The 15,492-nt window shown below is 35.7% G+C and overlaps 9 protein-coding genes across 9 annotated transcripts; 6 read left to right on the top strand and 3 right to left on the bottom strand.

The window, feature by feature from the left end:
* Positions 1–243: 243 nt before the first annotated feature.
* Positions 244–1,422, top strand: FG386_002977 (DNAJ like chaperone; the record flags this gene model as incomplete). Its single annotated transcript, XM_067342662.1, has 1 exon — positions 244–1,422. One exon carries the CDS (start codon positions 244–246, stop codon positions 1,420–1,422), a length of 1,179 nt encoding a protein of 392 aa, XP_067197481.1.
* A 427-nt stretch (positions 1,423–1,849) lies between these two features.
* Positions 1,850–2,572, top strand: FG386_002978 (uncharacterized protein; the record flags this gene model as incomplete). Its single annotated transcript, XM_067342663.1, has 1 exon — positions 1,850–2,572. The coding sequence occupies one exon, from the start codon at positions 1,850–1,852 to the stop codon at positions 2,570–2,572; it is 723 nt and encodes a 240-aa protein (XP_067197482.1).
* A 170-nt stretch (positions 2,573–2,742) lies between these two features.
* Positions 2,743–3,529, bottom strand: FG386_002979 (uncharacterized protein; the record flags this gene model as incomplete). Its single annotated transcript, XM_067342664.1, has 4 exons — positions 2,743–2,898; positions 2,969–3,052; positions 3,126–3,251; positions 3,320–3,529. The coding sequence occupies 4 exons, from the start codon at positions 3,527–3,529 to the stop codon at positions 2,743–2,745; spliced, it is 576 nt and encodes a 191-aa protein (XP_067197483.1).
* Positions 3,530–4,489: 960 nt separating this feature from the next.
* FG386_002980 (ribosomal protein L27) lies at positions 4,490–4,927 on the top strand (the record flags this gene model as incomplete). Its single annotated transcript, XM_067342665.1, has 1 exon — positions 4,490–4,927. The coding sequence occupies one exon, from the start codon at positions 4,490–4,492 to the stop codon at positions 4,925–4,927; it is 438 nt and encodes a 145-aa protein (XP_067197484.1).
* Positions 4,928–5,838: 911 nt separating this feature from the next.
* Positions 5,839–6,693, top strand: FG386_002981 (ER lumen protein retaining receptor 1; the record flags this gene model as incomplete). The annotated part of the gene is made up of 1 exon (XM_067342666.1): positions 5,839–6,693. One exon carries the CDS (start codon positions 5,839–5,841, stop codon positions 6,691–6,693), a length of 855 nt encoding a protein of 284 aa, XP_067197485.1.
* Positions 6,694–7,728: 1,035 nt separating this feature from the next.
* FG386_002982 (fructose-1) lies at positions 7,729–8,805 on the top strand (the record flags this gene model as incomplete). Its single annotated transcript, XM_067342667.1, has 1 exon — positions 7,729–8,805. The coding sequence occupies one exon, from the start codon at positions 7,729–7,731 to the stop codon at positions 8,803–8,805; it is 1,077 nt and encodes a 358-aa protein (XP_067197486.1).
* Positions 8,806–9,057: 252 nt separating this feature from the next.
* Positions 9,058–11,640, bottom strand: FG386_002984 (uncharacterized protein; the record flags this gene model as incomplete). Its single annotated transcript, XM_067342669.1, has 1 exon — positions 9,058–11,640. The coding sequence occupies one exon, from the start codon at positions 11,638–11,640 to the stop codon at positions 9,058–9,060; it is 2,583 nt and encodes an 860-aa protein (XP_067197488.1).
* Positions 11,641–12,860: 1,220 nt separating this feature from the next.
* Positions 12,861–14,099, top strand: FG386_002985 (uncharacterized protein; the record flags this gene model as incomplete). The annotated part of the gene is made up of 6 exons (XM_067342670.1): positions 12,861–12,914; positions 13,134–13,220; positions 13,273–13,592; positions 13,660–13,700; positions 13,751–13,823; positions 13,916–14,099. 6 exons carry the CDS (start codon positions 12,861–12,863, stop codon positions 14,097–14,099), a joined length of 759 nt encoding a protein of 252 aa, XP_067197489.1.
* Positions 14,100–14,311: 212 nt separating this feature from the next.
* On the bottom strand, positions 14,312–15,064 carry FG386_002986 (triose-phosphate isomerase; the record flags this gene model as incomplete). Its single annotated transcript, XM_067342671.1, has 1 exon — positions 14,312–15,064. The coding sequence occupies one exon, from the start codon at positions 15,062–15,064 to the stop codon at positions 14,312–14,314; it is 753 nt and encodes a 250-aa protein (XP_067197490.1).
* Between the last annotated feature and the right edge of the window lie 428 nt (positions 15,065–15,492).

Below are 15,492 nucleotides of genomic sequence, written 5' to 3' on the forward strand. Positions count from 1 at the left end.
TCCCTGAACAGCTTGTGTGTATTAATTTAAGCTTTAAGTTAAAAAAAAATTGGAGTACGGGTTAAACTTATAATTTGAGTGTTTCTAAAAGACAGTTTTTATGTTTTTCGTTCTGTAAATCTAATGCATGTTTGTTGGTTTATTAATTTTGGCTGAGAATTAAAGTTAGTTTTCCAAACATCTGTTAAGCGACTAAAAGACTGCTTGTTGCTGAGAGTTTATTTAACTGGTTATAAAACAAAGATGATGGAAGTTATCCTTGTCCAGTGTCTTGTGGGAACGGTGATACTGTATATATTCTTTTCTAGAGGAAGAAATAACCTTCCAAATTTTCCGAAACTGTACAAATTCAGATTTTTAGTGGGAGGAATATTGTGTTTATTTCCGATTATTTACTGCATCATTACGAGAAGGCCAACACACTATGATGTAATAGGGATAGATAGATGGGCACCTAGAGGGGAACTGATACAGGCAATTAGAGTGGCGAAGAAAAAGTACCATCCTGACAAGAACAAAGAAGATGACAAAACAATATCAACTTTGTTATTTTATGAAATACAGAAAATAGAGACAGTGTTTAATTCAGATACAAAAAGGAACAATTATAACAAATATGGTGATTTTAGGACAGACGGAGTAATAGAAGATAGGAACATCATTATGTGTTTAATATTAGGTGTTGCCTTCCAGGTTTACTCCTCTTTATTGGGATTTTTCCTTTCCTTTCCAAGTTGTTTCAGAAAATCGAGAACTCTGTTTCCAGTATACTCTATTGCAGTCTTTTGTGCAGAACTTCACGTGAGAATAAGTGATGATCCAAACCCACTATCTTTCATTCCATTTATAGGAAATCTCCTTCCTTTTGAGAAAATAATTGTATTGAGATTACTTTTCCCGGTTGTATTGTTTATGTCATTCATTTATTCTTCAAATAACTACAGAAACTATGATGAGATATTAAACGAAATGCTCAGGGGAAATTTAATTACAAATAAGAGAATTATTGATTTGACACAATCATTGATAATTCAGCTTCAAACAAGAGGTATAGGTGGAAGCGATTCAAGTGGCAATAATAACAATAAACACAAAAAAAAGGGTAGCAATTCTTCAACAAGAACCCCTGATCAAATCCCTGGTCAGCAGATTCCAAAGATAAAAATAGACAGTGACAATGAGGACGAATCCCAATTGGAGGTCCTACAGCAAATTACCGAGCCTCTAAAAGAACTTGCTTCTACAATGAACGACACTCAAAAACAGCAGCTTCAGTCAGTTTTAAATATTGCATTTTCGGCAAAACTGAAAGAGAAGGGTGATAAAAGGAGAGGAATTTTGTCTAGAATATTCAGCAGCAGCTTCTTTTGGATAGTTATTGTAGGCTACGGCTTTCAAGTTTTAAAAAAATACTTGATTTAATATATATCCTAAAGTATTAAATACTTAAAATTATTACTGTTATTTAGGAAAATATTTACCATCTTTTTGATTTATATCAAAGTTTCTAAACTACTCTATGTTTCTGCCAGATTTTGGTTATTTGTTGTTTATTGACATTGTTCCTTTCGTATATTTTCATCTTTTTTCTTTTCACAAATGGGTTTGGGAAGGCATTTCCGACTAGTATAAACACTAAGAGATTCATAGTTTCCCTAGTTAGTTTTTGGAAACAGAAAAACACAATACAGTGGGTCAGGGAACACTGATAATACACTTAATAGGCAAGGTTGAACTTATATTTGATATAAAATCCTGCAGTAAAGTAACAGTAAAATAAATTAATTATAATAGTTTACTCCATTTCTAATATCTTCTGAAAAAAAATCTCGCATAAGAAGCTACAACAATGAAGTTATCTAATGGAGCTTATAAAGCAAAGCTGGCAGATATGATTGGAAGCTACAATGATGTCATAAAAGTGCTTACTGAGTCCTCGAATTTTAATGACAGCTCACTTATACTATTGCTGGCAGGTTCACTTAGAAATAGGGTAACATCCATAAGAAACTCACTCAAGGAAATAAAGAACAGAGAATTAAAGTACGAGGAGGAAAAAAAAATGTGTCATGAATTACAAAAGGTTGTTTCTGATATAAAAAACGAGTTGGAAGAGTTAATTCTTCTTGAGAGCGAGGACGTTGAAAGGACAATTGATGATAACTTATTAATCTACACCAAAAATGGTGTAAGGGCATTTTGCATTAAATTAAAGGGTGACTTGATGCGATATAGAGCAGAAATACTAAAAGATGAAGAAAAAAAGAAGTGCATTAAGAAGTCAATAGAATTTTACGAGGACGCTCTTGAAAACGAAAGAAAATGTTTAGATAACTATCCAACGGATCCATTATATTTAGCAACAGTATTGAATTATGCCATTCTAAAATACGATTTGCTCGAAAATCCTGAAGGAGCAATGAAATTTGTAAATAGAACAATTCAAGTTGCAGAATACTCAAAAGAAGAACCTCTTTGCGAGAAGTCAATGAAACTCATTAAAATACTAAAAGAAAATGTAGCACTGTGGGAAAAGGGATCTAAAGGAGTTCTCACAAGTGCTTTCTTTTAGTTTACATTCGGTAAATTGTCTTAGTATGATCAATAATCAAATTAGAGGCGAAAAAATTGAGTGTAAATACAAATAAGTTATATGTCCTTGACTGCTATCAAACCTCTTAAAACGTCGTTTATGTTCATAATGCCTTCTAGTTTTGAATAATCAATCATCTGAAGTTTTTGTTAGCAGAGGGCGGAAATATAAAAGTACAAATGAGTGAACTCAAATTGTTCCAAATAGGGAAAACATACCTTTTTAATTTCACGAACATCATGAACTTGATTCAAGTTACTCATATTATCCAAATTGCCCTTAATTAACTTTGTAACATCAAAAATCTAAATTCACAAACAAAAACAGAATTATTGAAAAAATGGCAACTAAAACTGTATATAATACCGAACTTACCTTCTCATTTTTCATGTTCAAAAAGACACAAACAATGTCTTTGGTTTTATCATTCATTCCAAATGTTTTCAGGGAATAGGTAATCTAAATTTGGTTACAAGTCAAAGAAAGTGTAGACATCGCTAATAAATATATTAAGTGTAATAAAGAAACTCACATTTGTAGATGGAGACATATTGTAAATAACTTCAGTTTCGAATGTTTTTGTTTTTCTTTTAGTCTCAAGTGCTCTTTTTAACACACAAATTGAAATAGAGTTGAGAATATGTTCAACACTATAAATCTTTATTCGTCAAAAATAAATTAAAAAAGTTGAATACCAAGCTTATTTTGATGGTCTCATTAACTCACCATCCTAGCGTTTAAGAATATCACAGACTGGGTTTTCTCATCCTCAATTATGTTACTTTCCCTTAAATAGTCGGTTCCAACCACCGTGTTTGTCAACTCCTTTATATTTTCCACATCTCTAAATAGGCAAAGAGAAACAAATTGGTCGCCAGTTGAATTATCTGAAAGGGGATATGTTTCTATTTTGTCCCCATATTTGTCTGTATACATTTTTTTATCTGAATATACCAACTTGTTTTGCAAAATTTAGTAACAAAACAAGTAACAGGACAAAATCCGCTACTTAAGTTTATCTACACAAAGCAAGAAAAATAAAAAGATAGGATCTCAATTTACACCAATTTCCAGTTCACAAATTCACTTTCCGCATTCTCCCCTTCTCTTACTAGTGACGGGAAACGCGTGTTTGTCTGTATGTAGAACAACGCAAGCCCAGAACCCTCAGAAAGCAAAAAACAAAAATCGGAACTAAACACCGAATTCCACTAACAGTGTAAAGAAGGTTGTCAGAGAAAACTTAAAGTGCCACAAAGGAGCGAAAAGTCGTCCGATTTCGTTCCGTCCTCTGTATTTGCAAACACAACGTACCACCCACCAGGAAGACACAGAATTAATACTATAAATTCCAGACATAAAACCGAAAACAAATATCAGAAGACAAATTCAGGAACAACCATCACCTATGTAACTACACAAATACTTTCACAAGATATTGTTTAAATCTACAAGTCTCGCATAATTGCCGCCACTTGTAGACATATACATATTTGCTAGAGGCTATATACACCGGTAAAAGGCATAAATGTAAAAAAAAATGTCTCAGGCAAATATTGTTTGAGACAAAAAATAACAATGATGATATAGTCTGTAAACAGTAATAAAAACAAGTCAAATAGTAACTGAATAGATAAAAAAAAGTAATTTAAAATATTAAAATAAAACCGCCAGAGTTTGTTTATTTGTTATATGTATATAAAACATTTAATTTAACTGTAAATAAGTGTATACTAAAGGGGCAATTCAAGTAATATAATTTAAAAAACAAGAGGCGGAAATAACATCTTTCTCTCTTATTTCTGAATAGAAGACGATAAAAGGAGGGAAAAGTAAGATCCTTGAGTTCATTATTACAGTAACTGATTTGTTCAAGAAGTAATATATATTGTAAAGATGGCAAAGTTAATGAAACAAGGTCGTGTTGTTGTACTGTTGAACGGTCGTCATGCCGGAAAGAAAGCAGTAGTAGTCAATGCCTTTGAATCAGGTACAAAAGAGCGTCCATTTCCATTTGTATTGGTTGCAGGAGTTGAGAAAGCCCCATTAAAAGTTCACAAAAGGCTTTCAAAAGATAAATTGAGAAAAAAATCTACAATAGTACCATTTTTGAAATCGATTAATATGAACCATGTTATGCCTACGCGTTATGTTGTTACTGATTTTGAAATTAAGCCATTACTCCAAGGTATAGATATGCAAGAGGCTGACGGTAAAAAACAAGCATTGAAGGCCTTATATACTGCATTCAATGACAAACTCATTAACATTTCAGCAGAGAAAGGAAAGGCACCGAAGGATTTGATTTTCTTGAGAAAGCCTTTGAGATTCTAAGTTAATAAAATGCGAAAAAGCTATTATTCACTATAATAGAAGAGGTTTTACTAGCACACTTGCCTTATTATTTACTCATATCTAGTACTAGTTACTTCTATTTTTTTGTTTCCATATTCCCTTTGACTTTTTCATATATCCTAGTGTAACGTGTTTCGTTGCGTCAAGGACGAAGTTCGAATAGTGATGTGTTAAATCTGGCTTTTCGCAACTTTAATCTGGGTTTCCCAGGAATGCAGTTGCGTCATACTGAGAGCTCGTCTAGGAAGAACCCCGATGGGCGACAAAGAGATGCATGTAAGTGGGAACTGGGGTAACTTAAACAACGTTAATTATAATGGTCACCAACTTGAAATCCTCAGTTCCGCTAATTAGTTTTTAATATGATCAGGGTACAAAGAAAAAAGAATCCTAGACAAAGGGATATAAATAGGCACAAATGTAACGACCGGAAACGCTAACTTCCTCCACATATGCACTGAACACCGCTGATTGTGTGAAAAAGCAAATGAAATATAAAAACAAGAAGCAAAATTAATGCATAATCTTAAACATAAACGCAAATATAAAGCTAGATAACAGCAACTCAGAACATGTGCCTTCAATTACATATAGTAATAGTTAACCGCCAAAGGTACCATGAGTCTTCTTGTTTAGGCGCCACAGACTAACCCACAACCACTTAACAATAAATGAAATAAAATTTAAATACAAGTGTATATAAATACATATGCAAATAAATAATAGCTAAGGTTACAGATAGATACAAAAGGGAAAAAAATAAATACGAAATAAATACAAAAGGACTAGAAACTGCGAGGATAAACAAGAGGGTGTTAGTGATTTGGTAAATAGTAAATTAAGGCATTTAGGCATTAAAGTAATACATATACACACCTTTTACCCGAATAATGGAGGTGGTAAATTCTGCAGTAACAATAATTACTGACCCAGAGAAATGCAGAACTTGGGTTTCCCAGCACAAGTCATCTGTTAAAGCGTACATATCACTAGCAATATTTTGTGTGATTGTATTTTTTTTTCTCTCAGATGGTGATTTCTCATTTCTATTAACATTATCTTCATTAACGTCGGCTTTTAGTTTTGCCATGGTATGTTTAAAGATAGAAATGACAAAATCATGTGCAGGAGTATCATTAAGAATGATGGAAGCATATGTAATTTTAATATTCTCAAGGTTATGCTCCATTATACCCTTTGAGGGATACCTACCATATGATAGAAGCGGTGATTGGTTATATCAAACATTAGAGGCGAGTTGCATGATTATAGCAGGAACAATAGTTTATTTATGCAGGTACCGTTATAAGGAAACATACGATCCTAATTCTGATGAATTTAATAGCATGTTTTTAATTATCCCTGCATTTATTATGGCATTAATACTGCATCCATCACTCAATTCCTGGATGCCTGCAGATATCGCATGGACCTTTGCTTTGTATTTGGAAAGTGTCGTAGTTCTCCCTCAATTATTTATGTTTCAAAAAGAGCGTAAAGTAGTTCCATTTACAAGCCATTTTTTGGCGATGCAGGCTGTAAGCAAGGTCCTAGCCTTTATTTTTTGGATATCTTCCTACACAGAGCTTAACGATCCTTCAAAGGCCCTTAAAAAACACGTTGGTTACTGGGTTATTATAATGCAAGTTATTCAACTTATTCTTATGGGTGACTTTATTTACCACTACGCTAGATGTTTAACCAGAGGTGTCCCTGTACAATTTATACTTATGGAGAATGTCTAACACCATAATTTAAAAGAAAAACAAATTCACTTTTGTTCGACTATCACTTAAATAGGAAATAACGCAAATCAGTCAAACAAGATGACTGTGATGTCAGTCGATTAGATTAAAGCATAGCAAATAGGTTAATAAATGCGGAGCATAGATATAAGCACATGTAGACCAATAGTAATCATATAAGTCATTGGAAACTGAGGAATACTACTCACAGTGACCGTGTTTTCACTGCTATTGTTGTACACTCGAACCTTTTTATCGTGTCCTTGTCATAAAACACTGCATTTCAAGCGTACATTTACTTCAGATAGGATAAATTTGTTTCACTGTCAATTCATCCCTCTACGCCTCTAGACGGATTCGCGTTTACGTACGCGTGACGTCTTCTCCAAACCAACACATCTCCGCCAGCCACACTGGATGCCAAGTAATGAAGTGAAAGGTTTTCGAACGAATGGCCACTGCCGGAAGTGTTTAGTTCGAAGGCCTTTGAGCTTCAATCCCCTATTAGCGCAAATGTGGAGGTGAGGACAGACGGCTGCTCGGCAAAGGTGGGTTAGCTTGAAAAATGAACAGGGACACAGTGAGTCAGCAAAAAGTTTTAGAGCACATCATGAAATAAGAAGAAAATAAAATCTAGCAAAGATCGGAGCGGACAACTATATACACGCCCGGAGTGCTCTTGGGCGTGTCAATCCTTTAATCTGATATCCCAAAAACATCGCGCCATACATGTGTCTCACATATGGCGGGGAGGTTTTTTGAAAATATCCATGTAAACGAGGAACTCAGTGCTCGTATAAAAGGGATAGAGTAATATAAAAAAATAAACAACCGGGCTTGGAAATCGGGAAAGAAAACAAACGAATTACTGAAAAGGTTTATTTTGGATTTTATTTATTATCTTTCATTTGTTTGATTTCTATTCTCGAGAATAGGAGATAAACCTATAATCGCAACGGGTAAAATAGAATTTAGCAAATAAGAGTAAAGATTGTAATAGTTTAGTAAAAAATTGCTTTAGTAACTGAATCAAAGATGTCAATTTGTCAAAATAGAGCAAAGGAATTAGCAGAAAACGCAAAGAAAATTGCGTCGCCTGGGAAAGGCATATTAGCAGCTGACGAGTCAACGGGGACAATAAAGAAGAGATTTGATCAGGTAGGCGTAGAAAATACGGAGGAAAATAGAGCTGCATATCGTGAACTTCTTTTTAAGACGAACGGTTTAAACCAATACATATCTGGCGTAATACTATATGAGGAGACGCTATTCCAAAAAACGCCTAGTGGCGAGAAGATGACGGATTTATTGGCTAAACAGGGCATACTACCAGGCATTAAAGTAGATATGGGACTGGTTCCGTTACCTCTTTCAAATGGAGAGACCGCAACAACCGGATTGGATGGCTTGGGAGATAGATGCAAAAGATATTACGAGGCAGGAGCTCGTTTTGCGAAATGGAGGGCGGTACTTACTATAGATCAGAGCAACGGGAAGCCAAGTTGTTTGTCTATTTCGGAGACCGCACATTCGCTTGCTAGATACGCAGCTATATGTCAGGAGAACGGTTTGGTTCCAATAGTAGAACCTGAAATATTGACTGACGGATCTCACGACATTGAGGTTTGTGCAAGAGTAACAGAGAGGGTGCTTTCCGCGGTGGTTAGTGCACTGCATCTCCATCATGTGCTTTTGGAGGGTGCTTTGCTGAAGCCCAATATGGTTACTCCCGGATCCGACTGCGAAAAAAGGGCCTCCCCTCAAGAGGTTGCCTTCTACACAGTTAGAACCTTGATGAGGACAATTCCGTCGTCAATGGCCGGGGTCATGTTCCTTTCCGGTGGTCAGTCTGAGGAGGAGGCTTCTCTAAATCTTTGCGAGATGAACAAAATCAAGAACTGTCCTCTCTTTTTGTCATTCTCGTATGGTCGTGCTTTGCAAGCCTCTGTGCTCAAGGCCTGGAAAGGCAATCCAAGTAACGTTCCTGCTGCTCAACAGGCACTTTTAGAAAGAGCAAGAGCCAATTCTGAAGCTCAACTTGGCACTTACAAAGGTGGAGTGGGGGGTTCTGCTGCCTCGGAGGGTCTGTTCGTCAAGTCTTATGTCTATTAGAGCGCAAGCGTCGATAGCAATACTAAGAATTAGGTAACACCGCTGAGTACTAGATTGAGAAATTTGACTGAAATACTAAGTTTAGAGAATGAAAAAGTAGACATTGATACTGGTCTAAGTATTTGATGTACTCATGACTAGGAGAAATGTTAACAATTGCTTGTTCACCCTGAGGCTAAGCTAACAGTAATAGTTAATCGGTACTAGTATCACTGAACCTAATTGATGTTTGGCGTTTGTGTATATGTTCCTCTATATGCATTTGTGTCCGCAACCTGATGGACAGAATGAATTGTATTTGTACCATTCCAATATGTGTTTCGGATGCCCCCCGTGTCCACAAAAAGGACAACTTGTCCATCTACCAAAAACAGCTTCATTGCAAACGCAACAAACGTTTCTCACTGCTCTGCACTCAGTACACTTATTGCCATTTTTAGTATTGGTTGATTCTCCAGGAATGTATTTTTTCGCTATAATCACCTTTTTACACAAACTGTGCGAGGATTCATTGTTACTTTTAAAGTGGTTAATTCCACAGTAAAAATTAGACTCTGAAATGTTTTGCCTGCCTAAATCCCTAACCTCTTTATAAGGACACGTTTTTATTATGTGAGAAGATAAAGAGTAAATTCCTAATTTTCTTAACAACCTAATCAAATTAAATGTCCACTTGAGAACCAAGTTGTTATAGTAGTTATACAAATTTGTGTTTACTGGAACAAGTATCATAATTACGTTGGTTAACAATATTAGTGACGAAACTACATTGTTTCTTCCAGTTAAATGGTTGAGTTCCCGTTGAATGCAGTTTAGGAGCTCCCCTAGTTTGACGTTCCCATCATTTTTCAACTTGTTAAGCAAATCATCGCTCAGAATCCGAATTTGCAATACTTGAATGTAGAATTCAAATATGCACTCTATCTTCTCTTTGACAGAAAAATCTCTAAGTGACTCTCTAGAAAACATGAAGCAGCCCGGGTTCTCTCCTCTTCCAGGTGAAACTAGAAATATTTTGTCGTGTTTTCCGTTAAAATCAAGGTTATTGGTGATTCCAAAACGAGATCCCCATTTTAAATACCAGTCACTTATTCTGATACTCGGAACATTTGCCAATACGTAATTCCAACAAGGAGTTATCCCAGATAATTTAAGTTTTGTCAAATAAACAAGCCAGTCATTAGGGGAGCAGTAGTAGGTGCAAGCCAAAGATGAGCAAGAGTTTAAAGACGAGTATAAATCATGTCTGTGTAATACTCTATCTATACGACACTTTGGATTTATAAAAAAAGACAAATTTTCAGTAGATTGCGTCAAATTGATATCTGGTAGAAAACCTGTAACAGAATAAAGCGGATATTTAAATACATCATTTTTTTCACTACATAGACGAAATATTGAATTATATTTCAATAAGTTATCGCAGATTGCCTTATTGTAAGGTACATTTGCGTTATTTGTATGGTTGCCTTTAATACCAGTATCACTATCAACGTCACTATTGATATTGTTGTTTGCATTTCCAACGTTTACTTTGCTGTTGTTTTTGCTCTGCTTTTCCCTGTAAAAATCGTGGGAAAGATGAAAAACGAGTTTTTGTGCATACTGAAAGTTATTGTCTGCAGTGTCTTTGTTTTTCTTAAATGGAGCATATGCACAGGAGGAAATTGAAATGCTCGAGTTGTGTTTGGAAGACTCCTCCCATGTAGATAATATAAGCTTTTTATCGGAACCACATGTTAAGATGGCATCCGTTTCAATCCAATCAAAATCTCTAATTACATCGTTGTGTTTAGAAAACTTTAAATAGGGCCTTACTGGATCTAAGAGGTCATATATGTGTATATTTGAATCAATGGCAGAGCAACAGTACGCAACTTGCGTGGGAAAACCGGGTCTCCACCTCACTTTTCCAACAACAAATTGAGACTTTATTTTGGTTATTGGCGTCAAGCCGTCCATTACTCTTATATCCCAAACCTGTAAACCATTCCTGCATCCAGAGGCAAACAAATTGTTATCGTGCGGATTCCATCTCAGGCAACTTAAGCCCTTATACTGCGTCTGTATCTTCATGCACTGCGATGATTTTTGTCTAAAGTCTAAAAGTGATATTGTTCCGTCATCATAGGCCAATAGTAATTCATTATTTATCCACGTGTCAGCATTTAAATGCCTAGTTTGCAAGTCTCTCACTGGTGAAGACACTATACAGCCACACCACAATGGGGAGCATTGCTCCTCCGAAGACCCTAAATTTGAAGGGTACTCCCTCAGAGTTCCTCCGTCTATTACTTGTACCTGACCGTCCTGAAACCCCAGAGCAATAGTACTTTGCGACTCTCCCAACCACTCTATGCAACATCCTGCAACATTATGTGGTTTAAATTTACAAGACATCTGCCAATGTCTACCCTTAAGACCAACAAATATATTTACTGAACCATTCAACGCCATACCTCCAAGTGTATGGGCACTTCTAGACCATGCCAAATTCACAAAATTGGTCCTCGAAATATTGTAAAAGCTTGAGATTCTGTTGTACTCTACTGTACTTAGTTGCAAAAGTGCTCTTCCTCCAACTGCTATTCTATTCAACATCGGGCCTGATGTTCCCAAATCCTCCCCACATTCCGCTCCACTACTCAACAACTCTTTCTCAAACCTTTCATTCATCAATGAGACCGAATTTGACCAGTGACACACCGAAAGGCAACTTGGAATAGAAGGTAACTGTTTTATGCAATGCACTATCTCTTCTTCTATTCCTCTTCCTATCCCTCCTCCCACTCCCACTCCTCTAATTCCAACACCAATGTCCTCGTCATATTCCATTTACATTACATCCACACTCAAATACACTCCTGGAAGTGTATTCCCACACCTCTATCTCCTGTCCTAAAGTCGAATTCGCGCGAATCGTCTATTACCTTTATTTTCCTTCCCTGGTTTATACCTTTCCTCTATATTAAAAGAAATTTCCCGCGCGTTTCATAAGACCTTTTGCCACAAGAATTGTATCTTCTCCCCAGTGTATTGTTTGCAAGGAGGATAGCTTTATTTCTGGGTAAAACTTTTGTCTATTTATTTGTTTAACTGCATTTCGCGCTATCGACTTAGATTTACACGCCAAGTTTTGAATATCATCCACGGAAGTCTGAGAACTGTCCTTTAATAGAAACAATAATGACTGGATATTGACTTCCAAAAACGAGAATAACCGACAAGGCATTTAAACTGAAATTTAAACTGTCGCTATCTCAGTTTTAATGCAGTTTGCTTTACTTCTCTACATTTAAGGATGCCTACAATTTTTCTTTTTGTCCTCTGTGAATTCGGGACACTAGATGCAACTTGTTTTATTTGCTTTTTCCATAGGTAAACTAACCGTTTCACATGCACTGAAATACATTAACTAGCATGTATTTGGGCATCTGTTGTCACTTGTTTATGTAACGGAACGAGTACAGGGTGTTTGTGAGTGTGTATGTACCGTGAATTTGGTTAACGGAGGTAGTTCATGCCACCAGGCTTGTACGTGCGTATACTAAGAGACACAAGTGTTGGTTGTAACATTGATAAACCGTAAAATTTGTTTTACGAAAGAAGAGTGTGAGGCAGGATTGATTCTAAGAAACACATAAGGGGAAAGAAAAGTAGGTAAAGTGAAAAAAGGGATTTTTTATGTTCAAGTTCAATATAAGTTATCCCCTCCCGCCCAACATGTAGTAGTCCCTGTTTCATATTATTGCTCTGCCACACATTACTATAACTTGATAATTATTTATTTTTTCATCAATATAAATTTAACTTTGTTTCCAGTTGGTATTTCTGGATAAAAATAAAGCAATAAATTTGTGTCAGATGTGAGTAATTACACTAGTTCTTAACAGTTGACATTTGCATTAAAGACACTTATTCCCGTCCGATTCGTAAACCCGGTGCTTCATAAATGCCATGCTGTTATTTTGATGATTATACAGTATTGTTTCAACTGACATGTTAGTAACTTGTTTTAGAGATAAACACACAAATTTTAACTGCTTTTTATGAAAATGGATGTGAAAATTTTAAATGAGTCAAACCGTAATTCAAGGGACAAGTTAATTGTAAGTTCGAAAAATGTTAATGGAGGAGCAACAACTTAAAAATTGGAATTGACCAAGTAATACTCGGCTTTTTATTTAAATACATAGAGGTGACTGCAACCAGAGTCTTCTACACTTTAAGAAGGTCTTGAATGAGCGTAGTGACTTTAAACTCAGGTGTAACTGCTCCTCTATTTACTCAGTCATCAAATAGTATATAACTTGAATTGAACTTCTTAGCTTACTTTGGAAACAGTTGGACACCAAATAAAGTCCCTGGAGTCCAAATTCTTGCAAATTAAAAAAGTTCATGAGAATAATTTCAGGGTACGTTTTAAATAATAATTAAATTACAGTTAACACTCTTAAACAATTAAAGACAATGAACAGCGAGATAATGCAGGTTGTAAGTGCAGTTAACAAGCGAGTAAACAGTCTGAAGGAGAATATAGCCAGGAAAGAGAAATTGATGCGCGAATTTGAATTGAAAATAACAAAGAACATTGTTGAATTAAGGGACACGAGAAATTCTTATGACTTTTTTATAAAGGAGAAAATAAACAATCATATTTCAAGAATGACAAATGTTGAATTGTCCCGTTCCAACAACGCTGATTCAGCGAGAGAAGAACAATTTTTAACTATATCAAACTCAATTAATGAGCTTACTAATATGGTTGATGAATTAAGAATGAAAAGGTAATTTGAAAAAGAAAATACAAAAGCCTGACTTTTTTTAACTTTAGCTTTCTGTAAAAAAAAATAGGAAAGAGGTTCAAAACAAATTGGAGGAAAATATCAACAAAGGTGAGTAAAATAGAGTCAATTTACTTTGTCTCTTACACTAAACTAAATAGGTTCGAGGGAGGTGCTGCTCTCAATAAATAACGAGTCAGAATGCAGAGAAAATTCAATAAATGGGATTAAAGAGTAAGTTTTGAATTTTAAAGGCAAAAAAATGTGGGCGAGGTCAACCCACAAAATGATAACACGCTAAACTCCATTTATTCCGAAACCTTTAGACTTTTAAATGAAACTTTGAATCACTTCCACTCTGAAATTCAACTTTCAAAGGAAAACAGAACTGAAGTAGATAAGCATATACTAGACCAGCTGGAATTTGCGTGCAATGACGTCGAAAACAAGTTGGTGGGTTTTGTTGGTTCAGACAAAACAACCAGTCAAGTATATCAGAGAAAACACTAAGACTGCACAATTTATTCGTCATTTGTTTCCTTTAAATTTTTAAATTGTAAAGACGTATCAATGTCCCAATGATAATTCTCTCCTGTTCCTCTTTCTTCTCTCGGCTACCTACTCCCCTCGCATTACCCTGATCAGATAACAAAAACAAAACAAGATCATTTACACGCTAACTTGACGGAAAAGTAATGGTGCTAAATTCGAGACAGATAAAATTAGATAATAGTAGAATTAACAATCTCGATAAAGCTTGGTTTCAAAGAAGCACCCCCAACAAGGAAGCCGTCAATATCTTTGCACGAGATCATGATTTTGCAGTTATCTGGAGTAACCGATCCTCCATATATAATCCTGACATCCTCTGCCGTGTTTTTATTGTACATGTTTGAAATGCAATCCCTAATGAAACTGTGAGCCTCTTGAGCTTGTTCGGGCGTTGCGACAACTCCCGTCCCAATGGCCCAAATAGGCTCATAAGCAATAACAACATTAGACAAATCACATACATTCTTCAAATCCTCAGTTAGCTGTCTTTTGATAACTTCATTCGTCAACCCAGATTCCCTCTCCTGAAGCGATTCGCCTATACACAAAACTACCTTTATTTGACTTTCCAAAGATCTTATGACCTTTTTGTTCACAACCTGGTCTGTTTCATTGTAGTACTGTCTTCTCTCAGAGTGACCTACCAACGTACAATCTACCTTCATGTCCCTAAGCATCTCGCAATTCACTTCGCCTGTATAAGCTCCATTTCCAGTACTTGAAACGTTCTGTGAGCCCACCTTCATTACTCCCCCACCGCTCATTAACAAACTTTGAACCAGAGGAATATGTATAAACGACGGGAATACGTAAACATCTGAACTACATGTTTTCAACTCATTAAATGAGTTTATCAGTGACGTCAAAAAGTCGACTGTTCCATTCGACTTAAAGTTTCCTCCAATAAATGGCTTTCTTCCCATGTTCACTTATCAAAATACAAAATCCTTATTATCGATACTACTCCGCTCAACTTAAACTGAACTTTTGTTTATTTTTACTATATTATTCTTTTACTTTATTTTCCCCTTCACCAAATCTATTTAACCAATATCCCAATTTAAGTGTGCGTTATTCGTGGGGTTAAAAATGGCACATTGGCGGCAACTTTGCATTTTGTAATTCCATACTTCATTTTAAGCAGCGAGACCCAGTGTTTAAAAAAGTGGTGATGTTACATCATCTCGAAAACGGGTAAACACAAGCAATAAGCTAATATTAAAATTCTCATTCCAATTACCCACACAACCAAACTAAACATTTGGAAAAATCTGCAATGAACAACCACTAACAAAAAGGCCATTTACTCTCTGTTTGTACCTTCGTGAATGTCTGTCTTTTATCATTACAC

This window comes from Cryptosporidium ryanae (genome assembly GCF_009792415.1).
Source record: "Cryptosporidium ryanae isolate 45019 chromosome Unknown contig_6, whole genome shotgun sequence".
Lineage (NCBI taxonomy): Eukaryota > Apicomplexa > Conoidasida > Eucoccidiorida > Cryptosporidiidae > Cryptosporidium > Cryptosporidium ryanae.